Source organism: Heterocephalus glaber, unplaced genomic scaffold (assembly GCF_053883595.1).
Source record: "Heterocephalus glaber isolate CG9 unplaced genomic scaffold, H.glaber_assembly_v1.0 deba00001572, whole genome shotgun sequence".
NCBI lineage: Eukaryota > Metazoa > Chordata > Mammalia > Rodentia > Bathyergidae > Heterocephalus > Heterocephalus glaber.
Window position 1 is genome coordinate 22,213,582 of NW_028258357.1, and position 23,825 is coordinate 22,237,406.

The 23,825-nt window shown below is 53.7% G+C and overlaps 2 protein-coding genes across 8 annotated transcripts in view; both read right to left on the reverse strand.

Annotated features, from left to right (window-relative positions):
- Positions 1 to 17,248, reverse strand: part of LOC110349161 (uncharacterized) — a 105,205-nt gene extending 87,957 nt beyond the window's left edge. For all 5 annotated transcript variants that reach the window (XR_015443592.1, XR_015443589.1, XR_015443591.1 and 2 more), the window contains exon 1: positions 11,839 to 17,248. Coding sequence is in view for 1 of the 5 variants with exons in the window: in XM_087192757.1 (XP_087048883.1) it covers positions 11,839 to 11,897 (59 nt within the window). In the remaining 4 variants the exon portion in view is untranslated. The remainder of the gene's footprint in view (positions 1 to 11,838) is intronic.
- A 408-nt stretch (positions 17,249 to 17,656) lies between these two features.
- The window catches only part of Nuak1 (NUAK family kinase 1), a 56,213-nt gene continuing 50,044 nt past the window's right edge, over positions 17,657 to 23,825 (reverse strand). For all 3 annotated transcript variants that reach the window (XM_004845068.4, XM_087192755.1, XM_087192756.1), the window contains 2 exons: positions 22,632 to 22,764; positions 17,657 to 21,514 (listed from right to left, as the gene is read on the reverse strand). In XM_004845068.4, the coding sequence (XP_004845125.2) occupies positions 20,391 to 21,514; positions 22,632 to 22,764 (1,257 nt within the window). In that variant the 3' untranslated portion in view covers positions 17,657 to 20,390. The remainder of the gene's footprint in view (positions 21,515 to 22,631; positions 22,765 to 23,825) is intronic.

Genomic DNA, 23,825 nt, shown 5'->3' on the forward strand with positions numbered 1-23,825 from the left:
AATCCTAGAAAAATAGACATTGATTCTGGATTGCAGGACTAAAAGTGATGGCTACTACTCTAGGGGAGCCATGCATATGCTTGCTTGACACATTTTTTTTTTTAGTACCGGGGATCAAACTCAGGTCCTTGTGCTTTCGACGCAGGCGGCGGCACCACTGAGCTAAATCCCAGGCCCCTGCTTGACACATTTTAAAGACAACTTTTGTTGCTTTGGAAACCTTGCTGCATCTTTGGCATCGCTCTGCGACACACTGACACGCGAGGGAAGGACCCGCAGTGGGGCCTGAGCCTGGGCTGGGGACGTCGGAGCTCGGGTACACGGGCAGGAATTTGCTCTCCTGTTCTTGGCTTGGGCAGCACAGGGTGGGCAGCACAGGGTAGGTAGCGCACGGAAGGGCAGAGGCCTGCGAGCAGAGGGGACCGACGCTGCCGAGGCGCCTGAGCCGGGACGACGGCTCCCGATGTGACGCACACAGGCTCTCAGCCTCTCACTCGCTATGTTCACCCTCGGCACCTGTGGTCCCCGGACACCCAGGGATTCTACAGTCCACGGACGGGGGCCCGCGACCCTTCTCCACAGGGGCCACTCGGCAGCCTGAGTGTCATGTGACCGTCCTCAGTGACAAGAAACAGCCCCTCCGTGTTCAGTGCAAGTGCAGTTTTCCGAGTACTTTTGACGCGCCCTGGCTTGGCTGCACGGAGGTGCACGCTCGGACAGAAATCGCGCCTTGGACCCCACCAGTGAGCATAACCAATGCACGGTGATCAAAAACTGTACATCGATGACTCATATGAAGTCCCTGCCGTCGAAAGACTCTCGGTGCACAGCTAAAGAGGACGACAAATGCCGTGTTGCGAGTGGTGAGGACACCGGGCGCTTAAGCACGGTCGGTGCCAGCGGCCTTCGCAGGAGCTCCCGGGCCTGTGTGTGGACCCAGATGCTGCAGGCCCTCGAGGCTCCCTCCTGCCCGCGGGGCAGCGACATCCTCTCCCTGGCCCTCGACACAGTCCGCCAGGCGGGTGGGCTCGGGCACTGCAGGACAGGAAGCATTCCAGTCCCATGGGACGCGGAAGTCGCCTTTTCTCATCCAGGTTGAGAACAGAGAGCTGCAAAACACATTTGTAAAGCTCTTTGCAGCATCGGTAAAGGGACTCAAGGTCTCGGCCAGCCCAAGCCCTGCGGAAAGGCTCACAGTGAGCAGTGAACGGGCCTAGCACCCACCCAGGGGCCCGGGGGCCACTGCCTCTGTCATTGTCCTGGGGGCCTCTGCCTCTGTCATCGTCCTGGGGGCCTGCCTGCCTGGGCTGAGTGGCTCTGTCTCCAAGCTCATCCATGGGTTGTGCTCTCTGCACCCCACACCTTGACTTTCACCCAGCTGAGTCACCATGGGGAGGTCATGATGCCCTCAGGGCTTAGATGACCCAGGACAACCTCAGGATCTGGGGGAAGTAGCTTTCCCTCCCCAGGGCCTCCGTTTCCTCTCTGAGAAGTGGGGGCTGGGCTGTTGAATGATTTGTCGTTGTGCTGGGTCATTTCTTGGCTCCCTGGAGTTGGAATCCTCTGGCCAAGGGGACGGAGACACCTGCTCAGGGCTCTGAGTTGGGAGCAATGACTCAGACAAGCAGATGCAGTGGTGGTCCCAGGACCACCCTGAGCCGCAGTGCTGAGCCTCGGCAGCTTAGTCAGCACTCAGGCTCCGTGTCCAGGTAGGGCTCCGTACTTCTGTAGATTCTGGCTACTCTGAGCCTCACCCTCCACCCCTCTGGGGATCCCAGGGTCCCCAGCTTCCTTCACAAATCTCTCTGCTCCTTTCTGTGGTGCCCCCTCAGGGCCCTGCTTGGCCCAGAGTCAGAGCTTTTCCTGCTGTCTTCATCTCCCATGTGTGTTAGTTTGCATCAGGGCCGCCATAAGACAGAGACACAAGGGTGGGGAACCTAAAGCCAGCATCTCTGTGTCCCCCACAGCTCTGTGATTCAGAATCCTGGCCTGACATGACCCAACTCTGCTCAGTGTGCCCCAAGGCCAAAGTCCAGGTGTGGCTGTGTTCCCTTCTGGGCCAGAGCCCACTGCCCAGCCATGGCCTCAGCTACAGAAGCCAGGGCTGTGAAGCCAAGAGCCAAGCTCCTGACTGGTGGCCCTTCCATCCTCAGGCACCGAGACACTGAGACCCGCTCACACCTGCTCATATCTCCAGCCCCAGAACTTCCCTTTGCCTTCAGCACCTGCGTTTGAGGGTTCACAGGTCAGACGGGGCTTGGCTGGGTGATCGGCACCATCTCCAGGTCTTGCAATCAGCCCATGGCCAGTCCAGATGCCATCTGCCAAGTCCCTGTGCCACAGAGTAACGTCACTCCCCCAGGATTAGGACTGCAAACCCTGGGCACGACTGCCCTCAATTTCTCTCCCTCAGTGAGGAATCCGAAGGAGGGAGAGGACAGACTGTGCCCTCAGGGACCTCGCTCAGAGGACAAAGTGCCAGAGGGTGGGGTGGAACCAGACCAGGGACACAAAGGAGGGCTGGGGGCCTGGAGGGAGGGGCGGTGTCTCCCTCTTCCTCCTCCCTGAGGCATAGTTCTGACACCCACAGTTTAAAGGGGAGGCTGATCCCGGAGCAGCCAGGGCAGCAGCTGAGAGGCCATGAAGGAGGAGCTAAGGCCCTTCTTCCAGCCAGACCCTCCTCCTGACAGCAGCTCAGCCGAGAACTCCTCGGGCCTAATCCGCTGATGATGCTCACACCTGGGAGCCAGTCACCCCCAAGCCCTGCCTGCAAGGGGATACCCAGAAATAAACTCAGACAGGAGGAAAAGGGGTGCAGGGAGCCAGCAGAGAGCCGACTGCTCTTCCCAGCTGTCCACACTGGGCATCAGGGCCAGTTCACAGGTGAGAAAGCAAACTGAGGAGGAAGAGAAGCCGGTGGGCTGGGTGGGGAGAAAGCAATTGGAACACAATGACCTTGAGACACCAGAAGGACAAGGGACAGCAGCGTGAAGCTGCACCCATGCCCAGCAAGGAGGCCCAGGAAATGTGGGGCAACTAAGGCTGAAGTGAAAAATCAGGGCCGTGAAGGCAAAGGAGAGAGGTGCAGGAGGGAGGAGGACAGAAAATGGCGCCCAGAGGTCCGAACAGCGCTGACCAGGCTCCATCTGCTGCTCGCTTGCCCCAGCTCCACCTCCAAAGCGTGAGGCCTGCACCTCCTTCGAGCTGAAGCCCACCCGGCCTGCTGTTCCTGCTCCAGAGATGAAGGGCCCTGGGGGCATCCTGGGTTCTAGATGGTGGCCCGGGCTCCTGCCCCAGGGCCTCGTGCTTCCTGGGCCTGGCAAGGCCACCACCCGCCCGCAGTGCCTACCACAGCCCCTCCCAGCCTCCCTGCACCTACCCTCCCTCCTCAGCGCTCCTGCAGCAGTGCAGCTAGGGCCTCTGGAACCCCGTAGGCCCGGGCTGGTTCCCTAACGAGCTCTGGAGCTCTGAGCACTGCAGTTTACCTCTGGCTGTTGCGTTTTGCAAGGGCGATCCTCATGGGAGCTCTGGAGCCAAGCGTGAGGTTAGGCAGCAGGGGCTGGCTGGAAGAGGTGGGGCATGGGGTGACCTGCTGGGTGCTTCTCCCTGCCCTCTCAGGTCCCTCCCTTCCCCCTGCTTCCTGGCCACTATTAGGGAGCAGCTGTCCTCCGGCAGGCCCTTCCCTGATGCCATCCTGCCCTGGAGCCCAAATAAACCTGTCCTTTCCGCTGCAGGTGCCGGGCGTTGTGTCCCAGCGACAAGGAAAGTGACTGAGCCATCCACGTGTGGAATGGAGTCGGCAGAGTCCTGCGTGAGGAAAACACCTGGCACAGGGCCTGGCCCAAGCAGAGCCCAGATGACGGGGCCTTCACCGCCCCTCCAGGGCACACAGGCCCGGGGCACTGCTCGGAGGCAAGCAAGCCCAGCCAAACTCCAGTCAGGGCACTGGGGTTGCAGTCTGACTTCGCCGCTTCTTGCTCCAATCGAGGCCACTGCTACAGAGCCTCTCTGAGCCCTGGTGCCTCATCCGTAAAACAGGGTCCCAGGCTGAGCACCTGACCCGAAAGGCCAAGGCCGGCACCAGACCCGTTTCAGATCCTGGATTTGGGAATATCTGCAGAGACACAACGGGCACCGGGGATGGGGCCGTCCGCACGCCACCCGCGGGCGTCTCCCACACGCCGCACGCAGAGCGGATGTCGCTTCATACAACAGTCCTGACTGTGAGCCTCTCACGTCCAGGCGATGGGTCACCCGCACGTCCCAGGAGGGGAGACGAGGCCAGGAGTCGTCCCCCCAGGCCACAGGCAAGCCGCTGTCAGCCAAGTCCTTCACTTAGAAGTGACAGAAACTCCCGTCAGACAAAGTAAGTCCCCCAAAGGGAATAACTGGCCGCTTCAGGGACCGCTGGACTTGAGACTGGCGATGCTAAATGAAGTGCACATGACACTCACTTTCTTAGTCACACACACGCACGCACACAGGAGGTCCAGATGGTCCCTGGGGCCCTCGTGGAGGAAAGTGGACATGGATGTGACCCCAGCATGACTCAGGAGAAAGAGCCCGCACCTCCGGTTACCTCCAGAGGCAGAGACAGCACGGAGTGGGGCGTCAGCTTCTGGACTGTGAAGCCCACAGCTGCCGGGCAGCGAAACCTCCCTGTTCTCAGGTGGACGCAGAGCTCCGGGCAGCCTCGGCCAGCACAGACCCTGGGGAGCAGTGGGCTTGCGGCTGAGGGAGGCGAAAGAGGCGGAAAGGACGCCCCTCCTGGGCCTTCGGGTCACAGCCTCATCCCAGCACCGAGGCAGCATCACCAGGGTGACCCGAGGCTCCTGCTGCAAAACACCAGCCCCCCCCCCCCGCCCCCGCTGCCCTTCAGCGTCAGTGATCACCCGTCGCCGGCCTCTGAATGGGAGTCTGGGCACGCAGGAGCCGTGTCTGTCGTGGCCTGTCTGCCAGCACAGTGGCAGCACCCACCCTGCAGATGCAGGGCCTCCTCAGCCAGCCGACACGGCGCCATTTCTTCACCCCCGCCTCTGCTCAGAAGCCCCCACTATCCAGCTGCGTGCCCGGATGTTGCACAGGGCTGCAGGAGAATGTCTCTGTCTGTTCCTCTGTCATTTCTTGGTCTTCCAGGCAGTAGCTGGCCCGACGTGCTTTTCCCTCCACCCCAACTCGCCCACCGAAAGGGGAGCGGCTCATTGCCACAGGTGGCATCACGCAAAGAGCCCAGATGAAGCTGCACACAAAATTCGGGGCTCTGTGGAGGGGGAGCACATGCACACGCTTCATTGACGGCAGCAGAAGCCACTGCGTCATAGCCAGCAACCGCATGCTTGGATGCCAGGATAGAACTAGGCCCAGAAGCTCTGGGGTCAGAAGGCCTGAGTTCAAGTCCAGACCATCCCCCTACAGCTGGACAACAGACCTCCAACTGCCCTTCTCCAGCCTCTGCTCCACCAGCGTCCTTGTTCACCTCCAAGGTGTACTGAAAGGTGGCTGCGGGGCAGGCAGACATGAGGGTGTAGGACACCTGCAGAGTATCACTCAGCTTTGTTCTTACTGCGGTGCCCAACCAAACAGGGCGAGGGAGGGACAGACGCCTGTGCAGCTCAGCTCAAGGCAGAGTTTTATCCACCCTTGCCACCATTCCAAGGAGAATGCATTTGCTTTCTCATCCTCTCCCACTTCCAAGAAGCCCACGTGGTCTTCATTCTTCCTCTCAGCTACACTCGTATGGATCCAGCTTGGCCTGACTGCTACCATCTTGGTCTAAGCACCATGGAGGCCACCGGATGCCCATCTCGAGCCCACAGGATGAGCAAAGTCCTTAGAGAGTACTGTGCTGCTCACTGATGTTCACACTGTTTCTTCGCAGACTTTGGAACTGTAAACAGCTTGAGGACAGTAAGATGCAATCCATCAGGCCATGGTCTGCCTTCGGCACCCTTCTTCCTGACTTGGGAGTGCAGGGATTTTCCTGCCCTGGGGCCAACCTAGACACGCTTCTTCCATGGCTTCCTAATAAATCACGCTTTGTGCACTCCTGAATTTGTCTACATTTTTCTTCAGCACCTTCTGCCTCAGGCAGCCAGTTCTCAGATACTGGGTTTTTCCAAAGCAACACTTAATCCCTCTCTCCTGAAACACCAGTGTCTGGCTAACATGTGGTTGCTCCCAAGGGTGTTGGAATTTGTTTAATAGAGGAGGAGAGCCCAGCTGCTCCCCTCACCACCTGAAACCCCCACCAGCGTCCAGGGAGCTTCCCTAAAATGTCACCACCTTGCCTTTCCACACAATCACATTGGGGCGGCAAGTGGGGAGAGGAAGAAGAATGAAGAAAAGGAAGCCCAGTGCCTGGAGAGAAAAGAGAAAAGCCTAGCCCCGGGGACACAGCAGGCGCTCCATACCTAGGGTGTCACGTGTGCATAGGGTAGGTGAACTAATGCGTGAGCGAACAAACAAAGGAAGAGCTGCCCCATACTTCCTCCTCTGACTCACTAGGCAGAACAAGGGAAAGCTAACCTAGGCGGGTGCCCTGAGAAGAGCCAACGGGAACCGAAGCTCCGGCTCAAAGAAGCAGTGTGCTTCTCACACACTAGACCCTCTCCTACCTTCTTTCTAAAATGGGAAGAAAACAGAGCAGAACGGGAGCTTAATAATGCAGAGGGCTCGGGCTTCGGAGTCTGTCTGACCTGGGTTTCTGCCGTCAACTAGTTCCGTGATGGGACAAAAGACCCTCAACTTGGGCTTCTATCCATGCAAAGCCCCCTGGCCCTTCTATCCGTCCTCCACTGTGCTGTTTGTACTCGGCCTTGTGTGTCTGATTCACTTCATCCAACATTATATTTTCCTACAAATGTCTCCATTTTGCCCTTCTTTGCAGCTGAGTAGTGTTCCATTACGTATAGATGCCTCATTTTATTCATCTAATCAGCTGATAAGATGAAAAATACCAACAAGAATGAAAATGGGAAAAGGGGACTTAGAGGAGGGGGAAGAGAGCAGGAGGGCAAAGGGCATTGAAAAACAGACTCAAACTGCGTTGTGTACAGATGCCCACTCCCCAGCACGACTGCAAACCGCATGCACTGTGGACGTGTGCTGGTTAAAAAAAGAAAGCGAAGAAAACAAAACCCTCAGCCCACTGTAACAACCAACTACACCACAGGACAGAAACAACCCTGCCACATCAGGCAACACCAGGGCAGCATCCCTAGGAGAAGGGAGAATAAGGTAAACCCACACTTGCTACAGCCGGACCGAGGAGCAGCCTCTGGAGGTCAGAGAGGCCAGGGCACTGGACCTGGAGACCCGAGGACAAGCAGAGGGGCCATGTGAAGAAAGACTTCTGGGAATCTTCGCGGGCATCCTGGGCCTCTGGGTAAATATGAATCTGTACCTGATGAGGCCAGACAAAGAAGGCAGCCACAGAAACAGGCAAACAAACAAAAAGCCACCAGGAAGCTGCAGGCCAACATCTCAGAGCCCACACAGAGCTGCGACCCCCAGGCTCCCAGGCACCAGGCAGGGTGGGGAGGTGCTGCTGACCGCGCAGGGCATGCGGCGTGGGACTACGTCCACACCTGAGGGAGGAGTCGCATCAGCCACTTAAAATGCCAGGACTGGGGCTCAGAAGAAGCAACTGGATTGCGTGTAATGTAACTCCCCGTCAGTACGAAGCCTCCCACTCCTTTACTCATATATTTAACAGGTATGTGCATATTAACTTTACAAAATGTTGGGCTTCACGTATGATTTATACATGCATGTAACATATTCTGGGCATATCCGTCCCCCCTGCTAACCTCCCTTCTACCCCCGTTTGTTTTCTTCCTGTCTTGTCTCTCTTCTACTTTCATGTCAACTTTGGGTTGTTTTGTTCATTTATTTTTCAGTTGGTTTTTTTGTTTTGTTTTGTTGTTGTTTTTGGGGGGGGGGTTGTTATTTTTTTTTTTTTTGATACCAGGGATCGAACTCGGGACCTTGCACTTGCAAGGCAGGCGCCGGAACCACTGAGCTAAATCCCCGGCCCTGTTCATTTATTTTTTAGATTCTGCATTTTAGGGAAAATATTCAGTACCTGCCTTTCTGAGCCTGGCTTTTTTGTTTAACATGATGATGTCTAGTTCCACCCATTTTCCTACAGATGCTATAACTTTTCTCTTCTTCATAGCTGAATAATACTCCATTGTTCTACGGAGCACATTTTCTCTGGTCCCCAACTGACGGGCACCCAGGCCTCCATATCTTCACAGCCTAATACTCTTTAAAGGGAAATAGCAAAACACAAGAACCAATATAAAGTGCACAATGCCTAGCATTCAGTTAAAAAATTAGTAGATAGGGCAAGAAATGTTGGTGCAAAAGAAGGAAAACCAATCAATACAAAGATATATGCAGTTCAAAAATGAATATCAAATGTAACTTCATTAGATGGAACCAGAAACACTTTAAATAATACTAAAGAAAAGATCAATGAAATTTTAAAAACAAATCACAAAAGCTGCAGACAGAGGCTCCTGGGCTGTGCAGCAACACCAAATGGTAAAGCTCAGATGTCCCTGGAAATCCACATGGTGGGGAAGGAGAGAAGAGAGGAAGAAGAAAACATATTTGAATTCATCATGACCATTTTAAAAATCCAAATTCTGATGAAAACTACAAACTTACAGATGCAAAAAGGTCAATGAAGACAAGGTGGAACAAACAGTGGCAGCGATACTGAGGGAATTCACAATCAAACGCCAGGGCTGGGGATTTAACTCAGCGGTGCCGCCACCTGCCTCAGAAGCACAAGGTCCTGAGTTCGATCCCCGGTACCAAAAAAAAAAGAATGACACAATCAAACTGCGAGAGAGAAAAGGGCTAAGTAGACAATAAGGCCAGCTCACACACGAGAGACATGAACAGCGAACACAGGGGGTCTGATCGCAACTTCACATCAGAAACCAGAAGACAGAACGATGTCTCTGGAGGACAAGAGATAAAAACTGTCACGTGAACTCTGATAGCCAGGAAAAACATCTTTCACAAGTGAAGTTGAAATAAAGCCTTTTTAGAAGTCCAAAGTGGAGAGAAGTTGTCTCCAGCTGACTTCCCAAGGAGAAATGTCAACGGAAGTTCCTCATGTAGAAGAAAAATAGAACTAAGGTAAACTGAGAACACAATGGGTAAGCACACGGCAAACATAAAATTAGGGCTAAATATAAGAGGTACTTCCTTCTTCTGTTTTTAGGATAACTGTATTTATCTAAAATCATTTTAAAGGCAATAACTTAAAATTGTAATAATGTACTGTGGGATTTAAAACATAGGTAAAAGCAAAATGTATGGAAACAACAGTGCAAAGGCTGTGGAGAGGAAATGGAAGCGGATCATTGCAACGTTTTTACAGCATACACAAAGCAGCGTAATATTACTCGAAGGTGGCTTGCGCCTGAAGGTAGATATTGTAACATTTGTTTGTTTGGTTATTGTTGGTACTGGGGATCGAACTCGAGACCTTGTTCTTGCAAGGCAGGCGCTGGAACCACTGAGCTAAATCCCTGGCCCATTATAACCTCTCCTTTTTTTTCTTTGGTACCGGGGATCAAACTCGGGTCTTTGCACTTGTGCAGCAGGCGGCGAAATGTAGGTGGATATTGTAAACTCTAGAGCTGGGGTGGCGAAACTTTTAGAGACCACGTGCTCAGGCTGCAGCCAAGCCCACTCACTTATCACAAGGTGCCAACACTGCCATGGGAGCAGTTATCAATGCTCGGCTCGGCACACCTGCCGAAGGTTCACCACCACTGCTCTCCTGCAGAGCAGCGAAGAGTAGCAACCCCAGAAGAGACCAGATGACGTGGAATACTGAAAAAATATTCAAGTAATTCAAAGGAAGAGAGAAAAATGGGAGCAGAAAAACAAATGGTACAAAGTGAAAACAAGAAGCAAGATGACAGATTCAAATTCAATAAGAACAATAGTAACTTTAAGTGGTCTCATGCCCCAGTTACAAGGCAGAGATGTGCGGATTGGTTTAAAAACAATACCCAACTATTAGAAGCCCTCTCGATCAGAAGCCCGCCTTCGATATTAAGACACAGATCAGACATACGTAAGAACAGAGAGGCTATAACCACGCACACGCTAATGACATCACTACCAGCATGGCCATATTATCAGCAAACTTCTCTGAAAGCACTATTACTAGGTGACAGGGGCACCGTGTCATGACAGAGCTGTCAGTTCAGCAAGGAGCCTCAGCTGGCATAACTGTATGCACCTCGGAACTGAGCTTCAGAATATATGAAAGAACCAGCAGAACATAAGAGAAACAGATAACTCTATCAATAACAGATGCTCCAAAAAGGTTTGCTTTGTATTGATAGAAGACACAGACCAAAATCCAGTGAGTAGACAGAAGATCTGAACAACACTACCAACCGTTTTGACTTAATTGACATTTGATAACACAACACAGTGCCAACTGAGTATGCTTCCTGCTATGGGACACTCACTACAGGGCATAAAACTAGTTTCATTGAAGTTAGGCTGAAATTATACAGCATGGGTTATCTTACTATAGTAGAATTAACTTCAAAATCAGTAATGGAAAGATACCTGGAAAAAAAAACAAAAACAAAAATGGTTTGAAATTAAACCACACAATTCTTAAGTAACCCATAGAAAAAAAGAACAAATCAACAAAGAAACCAAAAAAATATTTTAACCAGATGAAAATAAAAATGAACATATCAAAATCTGTGGGATGCAGCTTCAGCAATTATTAAACAAAGGCATACAGCTGTCAGTGTTTATATTTGAAAAGAAGAAAGAAGAAAAGAAAATTAATGACTTATGCTCTTAAAAATCTAGGGAACAAAAGCAAAATTAAACCCAAAGTAAGTGGAAGGAAGAAAGTAATCAAGAACAGATATCCTCAAAAAAGAACAAATAATTTCTTAAAACCTGATGAATCCAAAACCTTAGCCTTTAAGGAAAAAAAATAGTATTGATAAAATTCTAAAAATCAGATGGAAGGGAAGAGAGAGGGAGAAAAGGAGGACAGGAAAATGATAAAGAAGAAAAACTATTGAGAGAAAAAGAGGGATCATGACTAGAAATCCCACAAGAATTACAAAGGGAAACAATGAAATATCAGGAAAAACTGTCATGCCAAAAATCTGGACATCCTAATTTCTTAAAGACATAAATCATCAAAAGTAACTCAAGAAGAAACAGAACCTAAACAGTCTTACATTAAGTAAAGAGATTAAACTCATGCTTTAAACCCTTTCCACATGAAGGAAATCTCAAATTCAAACAGCTTCACTGATGAACTACATCAAATATTTAATGAAGAAACAACACCAGTCAGACAACAGGAAGGGAGCACTTCTCGGTGCATTTCAAGGTCAGCGTTACTCCAACAACTAAACCAGACAAAGCCTGCAGGAAGAAAAAGAGAGAGCGTACGGTAAAAGCCAGAATAAAAGATGATCCCTCCAAAGACATTTCCCGTCCGTCCCTCTTAGCTTCCCTTTCCTCCTCACCATCCGATGGGGCCCGCAACGCCATTGGCTCTCTCCCCCCACCCAGTAGACTGCATCGCCATGGGAGCAAGGACTGTCCCTGCTCCTTTGCTGCTGAGTTCCCTGCAAGCTGCAAGGATGCTGAGTGACTCGTGAAGCAGGGCACAAAGCATTTCCTACTGGATGGGGCAGAGCATCTCCAACTGACCCTGAAAGCAACAGCAGCCGCGCTGTGAAAATGAGCTGGAATATGTCCAGGGCAATATCCACTTCCCTTCCTGTGGTGCCCGGGAAGCCCAAGGGTGCTGGCGAGGCTCACCACACAAAATCCAGGGTCCATGTTCCGGAACTGCCCGAGCTGGCTGGTGTCAGGTTCATCTCTTGCTATGCAGTGGGGGAAGAATCTGCAGCACAAAAGTAGCAAACCCTGCACATCAGTGCCCCCTCCTGCCCCAGACCCTCTCGGACCCAGAGACCCAGCTGGCGAGCGCTGCCCGGCACCACACCGACAATGGCTAGATGGCCTGGTACTTTTCCGAAACTCTTGCAGCCATGACTGTTACTCTTCAGATGAAGACTTTTCCAGATGCACGATACACAGATGAAATGAACAGGTCAGGGTGGCCCTGGAGCCAGCTTCCCAGATGCACCAGCTTGGGTTCCAGCTCCTCCTCCTCCTTGTTGCAGGTAGTTATCCTTCAAGGTGACCCCAAGGACACAGCTTGAGCACCGCTGCATCCGTGTTGGCCATGTTCCCAGGCTTCCTGAGGTGGAGAAGCTGATTTGCAACCATCCCTTAGGCATTAGGGCCAATAGGGTAGTCTGGCAGGGGTAGACGGTCCAGGCTGATCTAAGGGTCCATGAAAGGACATCGTGACGGTGGTCGCACGCTAGCAACAGGTGTGAGGCTAGAAACAAAGGCACAGCAAGAGTCCGAGGGTCACGACAGCCGGAAGTGGCCTGGCAGGCGAGGGAGAGGGAGGAGGAAAGCAGCAAGGTCTAAGGCTCTGGTTGCCAGTGACGGGTTGGCACCTAGTGCGGCAGCAGGGTCCTAGGGACATCCACCAGCACGGAGAATCGAGGACAGGGAAGCGCTGGCCCCCAGGGGAGGACTTGGCTCTGCTGGTCTGGCCCCTCACCGTGGAACCCTCTTCCCGGGAGACACTCCAACACAGCGGGCGGCTCGGCCCCAACCCTGCGCACAACCACAGCGCTTGGCTTCGCGAGAGGCTCCGGGTTGTTTCTCTGCAGAGCAGGAGCTTTCCCAGCCCACCGTGTCCCCCTGTGTGTGTGAGAAGCCCCTCCCGGGGACCATCCGCCCTGGACCCACCTCCAGACCTTGGGAGCAGACAGCAGGACTGGCTCCGGGCTGCATATGCCCCTCGGCTCTGCACCTGGGCCTCTGTCCGGGCTCCAGCGCCTCTCAGCCAGAGGCTAGGCCTTAGTGAGTGCAGATTCAGACTCACAGACCTTCCTCGGGCTCACTTTTCAGAGCCCCTTTTCTCCAGTGGCCTTGGAAATGAAGCCCCTCCTGTTCTCCCCGACAGTGAGGCATCCCTCTGGATGCCCAACTTGGTCACCACCCTGCAGGGGGCAGGTGCATGCTTGGAGATGGTGCTGCCCTGCTCTCTGCATGCTGGAAGCTGCTGTCGCAGTGCCCAGCCTGGCACCAGATTCCACGTGGCACTTGGGCCTCCCCTGTCCCCGCTAGGGTCCGAGCGCTGAGTGACTGCAGGGCTTGTGATGGAAAGAGGAGCTCTGCCACACCAGCCCCTCCAGAGTGCTGGGGAGACTCCAGTCACTCCGTGGGAGAGGATCTGCTGACCCTGACCTCCACAGGACATGGGGGCGGCTGCTGTGCCCCCCTGTTGGATCCCGGAGGCCTACACCTGGGCTGGTGTCTTCCTGCCTCGTGGCATCTGCTCAGCTCCTGCAGGACAGAGTTGTCCCCACGACAGGGATGGTGACAGGATGGGGCTTCTGAGGCCCGGGGGGCCCAGCTGCAGGGGATCACAGCAGATGGCAACACAGCAATGACCAGCTTGAGCCGGGGCTCTTGGGCAGGTTACTGCACTTTTCCAAAACTGTCTGATCCCAGCCCTAGAGAGGCTGAGGCAGGAGGATCGCCATGAGTTTGAGGGCAGCCTGGGCTACACAGACCCTATCTCCAAACACAACAACAACAGCAGCTAGATGCAGATAAGGGATATTAACAACCATTTCCTTTTTGCAGGACACTCCTTATGGGAAGCAAAAGTAACCTGCAGCTGAGTGTCCTCTGACTGTCTTGTTTTCTGCCCTGCACGTGCTGTAGACCCAAGGGCTGTCCAGGGGGTTGGGTCGGGTCAGAAGGAGTTCCGGCCAGTGGGATGTGGGCCCAGGACCGCAGCTGAGCCTCACCTTGCCCAAAAAGGTTCTGGCCCGTGTGCCCTGTGAGAAATGGAAACTCGAGCAGGCAGAGCCCCAGAAGCAGCAGCTCTGATCTCAGAGCAGCTGGAGGAGGCGCCCTGGGGCAGCACAGCCCTACCCTGACTGCACTTGGCAATCTCAGACATGACTGTTTCTTATGTTCAAGCGCCAACTTAGGGGGTCCATCTGTTACCTCAGCCCAATGCACAAACAGAAGGGAGCCCGCAGCACGGACCAGTGAACCAGCTTGCTTGTGAAGCAGTGGACATTCTCAGTCAGGTAGAGATGGGCAGCACAAATTTTCCAACAAGAGGAAAATAAATTCATCATTAAAACAAAATTAACGGCCACTTTCCCATCCAATGCCCCATTGGAATCAGAAAGTTGTGCTGGTACGGGACAGGTCTGGTGACAGGAAAACCTTCATGCAACATCACTGTTACTCTATTCCGTGCCCAAAGCATTGCATGATTCTGTGGGTTAAAAATATCCTTTCTAGAACTTTCAACAAATTGTCAGTGAAGTCTGCAGCGGAAACATCTCCCATCATAGCGTGTCCCTCGTCTGCGGGCCACCTGCTGACCATTTGTAATCAGAGGACACAAAGTCAGAAACAATCCTGGCCAGACGACGTTAGAATGTGGCCACACGTGTTTAACAAACACCTTGCTCCCTGGACCATGGCTGTCCTCTCCCAACAGACCGGAAGTTAACCCTGCTAATACTGAAGACCCCAGGGCCTTTGCATGTACTGTTCTTCTGCCTGGAATGCTCATTCTTTATACGACTAGTTCCTTATCATCAGATCTATGACCGAAGGTCACCTCCTCAGATACCTCCTCTAGCTATTCTTTCTGCAGGAGGTACTCCCTCTTCTCTGTCTTTGCACCCCACCTATTTCCTTCACAGCACTTATTGTACGTGATTTGGAGAGGTTTAATTTACTTGTTTATTGCCCAGTTCTCCCACCAGGACTAAGTATCCATGAAATCCATCCTACCTTTACATTTCCAGGTATATGAGCTCATAAAGTTCCTGTAGTGCTTAAACAAATTCCAGCTGGACTCTGACATCACAGCTGACTTCATAGTAGAATCTTCCTAACAAGTACATCTCCTCTCTGTAGAATTACCACTGTTGTCTTCACTGAGATCATGTGCATAAGTTAAAAATCTGCTGTGTATCAAGCTCTGGGTTAGGTAGCTTATTTCATGCAATCTTCGTAATAACTCTGAAGTTGGAAATGATGTGATGTTGTACATGAGGAAATGGAGCCTAAAAGGAAGTGATTAACATTGGCTCCTTTCTACTCTGCCTTCCACAAGGCCTGGTACCGAGGAGCCCTCACTCCATGACTCACAAGGGTGGTCACATGATCCACACGGGCCAGAGCACCTCTCCATCTGAGCTGGACCAGTGGAGCCATGTGACCCAGGCAAAGCCAATCAAAGTTCTGCCTTGTTACATAACTGCTAGGACAGTAAGAACCCCCAGATTCCAGGACAACATATTAGCAGGACCTCATAACCCTGCCACTGCCCAGAACTATCTTGCCGCCACATGGAGAATCCTGCCTAAGGCAGAGGCCAGTGCTTCCACATCCTAAGCCCCGAGCCTCTGCACCCAGCTGTGCCTGAGACAAACTCCTTGGACTTCTCAGTTTGTGAAGCACTAAACTCATCCTGTTATATAACATAGTCTGAGTGAGCTGCTGCCACTTGCCGCCACGGAAAGATGCAGTGAGCATGGTGTAGAGGTCCAGTTAGCATTAGTCCTGTCTTCCTCCTGAAAGTGACCACTGCCCATGAACACCACCACCACCAGCTGACGTGTCAGCGTCCACCACCACAGCCACCCCACCTCCCCTCTGGCCTTTATACATCACAGCTGCTCCAGCCTCAGCCACACAATGCTATTTATCCCCTCCATCTGCAAGCAGAGTGCCATCTTCCAAAGGCCTCATTGCTAAGTGAACTTCTACTTGGCCCCTTGCTCTGCAGAGGTCTGACAGCCCTAGTGGCCACCCACTTATTGACGACACAGGGACTGCAGGATGAATCTAGAGCCCTCAGGCCAAACGCAGTGCCTCCAAATGTCTGAATTCAAAAGCCCAAGAGTACCACCCTGTAAAGGGCCACTGTTTCCCACTCACACAGAGGTTTGCACTCAAGGTGAATTGGGAGAAATTCTCATTCCTTCCTCACAGCCCTGAGAGATGCTGAGACAGCAGTGAGAAAAGCTGTCACACAACTCAGGAAACTGAGCCCTGAGGGGCTGAGTCATTTGACTCCATAACCATCCCCAAGTCCAGACTGGAACTGGAATTCATTCTGCGCATCCCAGCCTGAGACGCACCGACATGTTCCACAGAGGGTACGCGTCCGTTCCCCAGCCTTCACGCTACCCAACTCCTGTTCCATTCAGCCAGGTAAGGCCCAACAGATGAGCTGCCCAGGTGAAATACAGGACGCCTAAATCTGAGTTTCACAAAGAGATTTGGGGGTTTTTAAAGCATAAACATGACCCAAATAGTGCACGGAACAAAAAAAAAATTCATTGTTTGTTGCAGAGTTCAAAATTAACTGGGCGTTCTGCGGTTTTATTTGCTAAAAGTGACAATGCTACGTCTGAGGTTCTTTCAGTAGTTCAGAAAGGGTATGAATTGTCCATTCTTAGCAAATTCAGCCTCTTCTTCCACGGACCCCATACGGTACTCTTAGCTGTGGGGTTTAACTCTAATGTACGACAGCTACCAGAGCAGGATTTGATACCTCCTGGCACTGTGGCCAGGACCCAGGCACTCCTCAGTTTTACCCTATTACTCCCCCTTGATCCAAGAGCTTTCCGGGGCCTCTCTTCATACAAGGAACGGAGGCAAAATGGGATTCAAGAAGGCAGAGCAGCAGCCTCCCCGCTAGGACATGGCGGCCAATGGTCTTGAGCCTGACCAACCAGACTGGCAACCTGTCTGCCCTTGGGAAAGAAGCTTGTGGCAGGGAGGGGGCAGCAGGGGGAGAAAGAGCAGGGCCCAGCATGGGCCACGGGTGGCATCTCCAGCCCTGACTGGAGGAACCTGGTCGCCAGTCTGGAACTTACTGAGCGCACATGAGTTTGGACGCTGGGGCAGGTGAGGGTGGGCCCCAGTCAGGGAGGAGAAACAGGAAGAATGCAACACTGTGACCCCAGGCTACTCTTTCGTGCAGACCACGGCGCTCTGCTGCCTGGTACAAGGGTGGCTGCGTGTCCTGTGACAACCAAAGACAAAGGGAAGCAGGAAAGTGAGCCTGGGGCCCTCTGTGACCTGGGTGCTCCGGGCCGGTGTCCTGTGTACCTGAGCAGCGTCCTTTTCCGGGAACTCAGAAGCTTCGGGCTCCAGCCGGCCTGGTCGGTTTCTGCCCCTCACACCATTCATTCCCTCACTTACATAAGAAAAGCAACCAAAAATGAAGAAGCAAGGCCCCAGTTCAGTTCAGTTCATTGCAATTTATTTAACTTAAAAATAAAAATAGAAACAAAAAAAGAAATGAAAAATCATTTTCCAATGAAAATACAAACACTTTGGGTGGTTGTCCAGCTTTGCTTCCCTGTAGGCTGTTCTCAAGCCAATCAAATGAGTGCAAACGAATTTTGATGGGAGCCATAAAGCATGTTGCACCAATTAAATTACACCAATATATTATTATAATACCTTTGAAATGCCTTTCAGACCAATAAATAAAAAAGACAGATTCAAATTAAAAAGTCAACTTTTTATTACCAAAAAAATAGAAATTAAATAAAAGTCACAACACGGATTTAAAAAAAAAATGTGCAGTCAAGTTTCTCTTTCTCTTGTCCCCCTAGGAATGATCCCATGCCAGTAAATCCCTACAGAACATTTCCAGTTTGGCAACAAGCAGTCAGCCATTCACATTTGTACTCAAGACAGCAGGCCTGGGCAGAGCTCGCCTGAATTCCACCCTGCACGGTGCCCCTTGCCACCGGGGTCTTCAGAGGAGGCAGCCCCTGGTCACAGGGATGGAAATTCAGAGGGTACTTAGCATGTTCATGTCGCCTGGGGTCTCAAAGCACTTCCTGAAAACTGATCGTGCCTTGACATTTACCTGCAAAAGCAGTTAATTCTACCCCTTTGGCAGATGTGTAAACTAAGACGCTGAAAGGCCCCCAGAGGCCAGGCAAGGGCCCGGAGAGCTGACGAGGACTCTCCTGCTCCATCCACAGTCTCTCACTTGTAATTCCACGGAAATGATTCAAGCATAATCTCTTTGGCTGGGGATTGCCTGGCAGGGGAGACAGGGCTTAGGAAGGAGCAGAGAGGCTGCTGGGAAGGGCTTTTCCCTCCGTTCCCAGTTTTTCCTGGAAAGCACCATCAACATCACATCTTAAAGCAAAGCAACATCAGCAGAAGGTCAGCACTGAGCAGGGCCCGAGACCAGCGACAGGAAAACAGCCCCCCGAAAAACGCAGGTACCTGGGCCCACAGGCGCCCTAAGGGCAGACCAGGGCTCCTCTCCAAATCTGTCTTCACCACCATCCGATCCGATCTGTGGAGTTGCGTGACAAAGGAGGCCATCCGGTGTCTGGGCCGAGGGAGGAGGGAGTAGCTTTCCTTAAAGGTCAATCCGGACACTGCAGATTAGGAGGGTGGGACAGACCGAGCAGACACAGTCACTCGGCAACAAGGGAAACCCACCAGCCTGGAGGGGTGACCCCCGGGTCACTGGACAGCCGCGGACGGCCCGAAGTGTGGCGGTGCAGGCTGCTCAAGGAGCCGGGACAGCCAGGCCAGGAGCAGGGGCTCCCCCAGGCTGAGGCCCAGAGCAGCCTGCAGAGCCCCCAGGGCCCCAGCGCAATCTGATCTCTACAGATTTTGCTCCCCGTTAGACCCTCTTGAGTTAAGGAAGGAGGTGGAACTGAATGCAGGAAACTGAGCAGCTTCCCATAAAACAGTGCTTGGCTCAAGCTGAGGAATCAGAAGCAGGAGCACCGGAGCCGGCAGCGAGGGGACAGGCGCATCTCCCAACGGCAGGGGTGACTGCACCCTGACACACGTCCTGAGTGCCGGAGAAGGCTGGCTTTTCCAAAGGTTTCCCAAGGCCAGTCCTCCTGTCAGAAGCTGGGCCCCTCAACACAAGGCTTTGGACTTGCTCAAGCCAGTAGAATGTGGAGTCATCCCAGAGGGGCCAGATCCTCCCGGACGCGATGACGTCTCTAAGGCGGTGTTCAGACACTGCATACCTGGTTTCAATACTCAGAGCCCCGCTTCACTTCCTTCCTGCCTCCCCAGAACACATGGCCAACTTCTAAGGAAATGCTCCTCTCCCCCCAGCTTCCCCAGTTCACTCCTGCTCTTCTGACACCCTGCTTGTGGAAACAGATGGAGCTTCCCCTCCCCCACAAGCCCTGCTCTAGAATCCCTGGCTTTGGGCCAGGGCACCTTCTCTCTGATGCTCCTCACCCACCTGTGCGCTAACTCCCTTCAGCAGATTCCTACAGCTCTTCGAGCCCACGCCCGGCGGGGAAGCCGCTCCATCGCAGTGAGCTGGGCCAAGGTTGAGGCCACTGGCCTCTGCAGACCATGCACAGTGCCACACCCCAAGTCCGAGCAGGTGCAGGGGTGGACCCCGGGGCAGCCTCCAATTAAGGCTGCAGCACTGCGGAAAGTGCAGCCTTGCTGGCACAGGCCGACATCCTCTCCGCTGTGCAGGCACCACACAGGGGCGTGTGCGCCTCTCCTGCAACAGCTTTCACTGTCATCACGTCCCCTCTCCACCCTCGGAGGCAGTGCTGAAGAGCAGGGCCGATGTCAGGGAGGAGGAGGTGGAAGACAGCGAGGAGCCAAAGCCCACCCTGGGCTGACTGGTGTCCCTGGCGGAGTTCAGAGCACAATTTCTCCCACCAAGGCTGTGTCTCCCACTCACATGCCACCCTAGTGGCAGAAGGAGTTAACACAGACCCCATGGGCCGCTTCAGCTGATGCCCAGGGCTGAGACAGGTCAGAGATGACAAGGACACGGCAGGAGTGCTACCCCCCCTTCCGATCCCATGGCCGCCATTGCTACTCGATAACAGCACTCTGATGGGCCTGGGCTCCAACTAGCACTCCAGGAGCCAGGAGCAATCGAGTGCCAATTCAAGCTCAGGTTGCTGAAATCACCTTCCAAGCTCCGTGCAGCCAGACCAAGGTTGCCAAGGAGGAGGGAGGAGGGGCGAGCCCTCGGGGCTCATGCAAAGCCGGGGAAACACCCCTCGCCCCAGTCCCTTCCCCACCAAGTGCTGCCAACACCACCTTGCCAACCTCTACCGGGTGTCTGACCCAAGTCTGACTGGCAAGAGCCTGTTCCCCTGCTCGGTGCTGGCTCCCGCCCCACACTCAGCCAAGCCAGCCAGCCCCGTGGTGACAGCCTGAGCGCGACTCTCGCACCCTCCCCACCCGTCCGCCCGTCCCTGCGCCCCTCAGGGCTAGTTGAGCTTGCTGCAGATCTCCAGGGCCTTCTTGTACACCTGAGTCACGTCGTCCATGTCTGCGAGGAGCGAGAAGCTGCTGTCCGCCAGCCGATTCCGGTACCGCTTCAGGTACTGGGGCCGCGGCCGGTTGTGCAACCCCTCGAAGTCCTGGATCTGGAGGAAGTTCTCGGCTGAGACGCAGCTGCGGATGCGCTGGCAGGCGGGCCGGTTCTCCTGCAGGTCCAGCAGGTCAAAGGAGTCGCTGGACAGGACGCTGTCATCGCTGACCACACTGGAGGGCCGACTGCAGCTCCGGGACAGGCCCTCGGCGGGGACGCCGGGCTCCAACGGGGATTCCAGTGTGGGCGTTTCGGGGCTGCCGGCCGCTGAGTACTTGCTGCTGTGCTTCAAGATGCCTTTCCTGTGGCAGGACAGGCTGTGGGAGGCCACCCGGGCTGGGGCTGGGGGGCTCGGGGGAGGCGGGCCGCTGCCTGTGCCGTCGTCCCCATCCAGCAGCTCCGAGGACTCGCTGCGCTCCGGGGAGGAGTAGTAGCCCGATTCTCTCTGCGGAGTCTTTTTCAGAATGCCTTTCTTGGGCATGGTGGCCGACTGCTTGGGGCCGAGTGTTCCCGAGTGTCCTCCCGCCTCAGCCTCGGGGGAGCCAGCCAGGGGCCCGGCGGTCCGGCACAAGTCCTGCTCCATCTTGAAAGCGGTGGGCAAGGCAGGCCCCACGATGCCCTCGATGAAGCCGGCACTGTGGGACCGGTGCTCGCTGTTGCTGCGCTTCTTCAGGATGCCCTTGGGCCGCTTGGAGCTCAGCCTGGACGCGCCCTCAGCCACCGAGTCCGGGCCGGCCTGGCCCAAGCCGCTCTCCTTCTTGGACTTCTTCAGCAAGCGCTGCTGCTCCAGCGTGACCTCGTCCCTCACCTTGGTCTCTGCTTCTGCCTGCAGCCCTGAGGACCGGTGGTGCCAGTCGATGATCCGCACCAAGAGCGGGGACTCGGAGCCACGCAGGGCGTCGCAGTCGCACACACTGCTCTTGTAGCCCCAGTTCACCCACCAGTGGTTGGCGATGTCCTCGATGGTGGCTCTGCGATCGGGGTTCACCATCAGCATCCACCGAATGAGCCCTCGGGCGTCTGGGGGGCGAGAGACAGGAAGAATCAAGCACTGCACGGAGACCGCTCTGTTCCCCTGGGGACTGGAGCAGGAGCCCCAAGTGTGCCGAGTAGGACCGGAAAGCACAGCCACGACCAGAAGGCCACGGAAGGACTCCATGGATCCGCCCAGTTCCATGGAGGTGCACAAGGTCAGGTTACCAGGAAGCATCCACAGCCCACTGACCGGGCTGCCCGGCGATTCCTTTGTGGATATCATTTACCAAGAGGAGAAGCGGGTGTTGATCCCCATACTCCCTGTGCCCCTGGGCACGGGCGGCAGGCAGAGGTGGACAGGAGCTCACCTGTGCCAGGTGTGGCACTCATCCAGCATCCCCAGGAAGGGACAGCTCCTGAGGTCTCAGCCCCAGCTGGGTTCTGCAGCCAGGCCCAATGAGCTCTCTTCCTTCCCCAGATGCCCTAAGCCACATCCAGGCACTGATCTGTATCTGCTACTCGGCCCTCGCAGCTGCTGAGATTCCCCCTTGCAAATTTCAGTGGCCAGGAAATTAGAGGAGAGGCACAGAGGGTGCTGCAGAGGCCCCAGGGACCAAGTGATTCACAGCTGAGACACTGACTCTTGGGATCAAACCGAGACCCAGGTTCCCCCGTTGGGCTGAGCTCTACCCTGGGAAGCTGCCGCTTCCCCTCAGCCACTTCCAAAGGAGCTGTCCTGGCTGCCTCGATGTCCTGAATTGGTTCAAACATTTCCCTTTTGTGCTCATTCTGACCTTGGGAAAGAGCCAGCAATCACACAGTGCCAGATCCGGGGAACACAGTGGAGGAGGGCACCGTCATGTTTCGCCTTTCCGTCACACTCGGCAGCAGCATCTGTCGTATTTTTTATCACACCTCATAAGACACTCTGGAAAGAGGACTCAGGAACTATCCAGAAGGTGGCGAGAATGTTGGGTGAGTGGGTCTCAAGCGAGGGGGAGGATTTGGAGGATTCCAGACAATGTGTCTGTTACTTCAACCATCTGTTAACTAAGATTTGCCATCTACTGCAATCACCCATGTGCTGCCTGGCATACAAAGTGGAGCACGTGAGCCAGGGCGGGTGACTGGCCACCTCCTCACCACGCCGCAGGGCACCCACCTGAGGGCTGCGTGGGCTCCCGGTACTCTCCGCTGCTGATCTGCCGGATGAGGTTCTTGTGGTCAAACCCGTCAAAGGGCATCGTTCCGTAAACAAGAGTGTAGAGCAGCACGCCCAGTGCCCAGCTGTCCACCTGGAACAGCAGGACAGGATACAGAGGAGCTGAGAGCCGGTTTTCAGGAGGCGTCAGCACATTCATGGCACGTGAACAGCCGCCCACCGCGCCCCAGGAGCTGCGTCTAGCACCTGGCAGACAGCGGCCACTGCAGATGACAACGCCAGCAGTGCCCCGGGGCCTGCAGCAGCCCCGGGCCATTCGCAGACTGTCTGACGCAGGCCCTCTTCCTCCTCTTTCTTACACAGTACATTTCATTACACATCTATACACCCACCCTTAAATATTTTCTATAAGAATATACACTTTATCTTCACTTTTAAAAACTGATGGTTTTAGGGCTGAGGATTTAGCTCAGTGGTTCCGCTGTCTGCCTCGCAAGCACAAGGTTCCAAGTTCGATCCCTGGTACCAAAAAAATGATGGTTTGATAAAAGTAACAACATATTCAGCTCCGTTTTTCCTGGAATATAATTCTATTGCCAAACTTTAAACTTTTAAGATTTTCAAGTCATTACTTGTCTCCACATATATTTTGTTCTACTGCATTTTGAAAACTTACTTTACTTGTCTACTTCTTTCTTCTGATTAACTCTATTTGCATGTGTTGAATATGTAACACACAGGAAGCTCAATTAGCTAAAACCATTTTTCTTCTTTCTTTTGTTTTCATTTCAGGATGTCAGGGGTTTTTATTAGTACTATATATTGGTGATACACAGTAACTGTAAACACCCTGGTGACTTAGTAGATATACGTGTGGCATCCTGATCATTTTTATTCCCCCTTCTGCTGCCCCTTCCCACTGTCCTCCCTCTTTCCCAGGGCCCCTTCCCATCTCCACAGAGTCTACCTCCCCATTTCCTACTGTTATGGCTTGTATCATGCATTCATGTGGCTGGATCTATGGTGTGTGACACTGGGAGTGAGGGTGTGTGGTACTAAATTAATCCACTGATTGGTTTAGCATAGTTCTGGGTGTGGGTAATGAGAAGGCCCACCCTGGGTATGGGTGGCACCACCCAAAAGGCTTATAGCCTAGATGGAATAAAAAGAGAAGGAAGGCTCACTGCTTGCAGC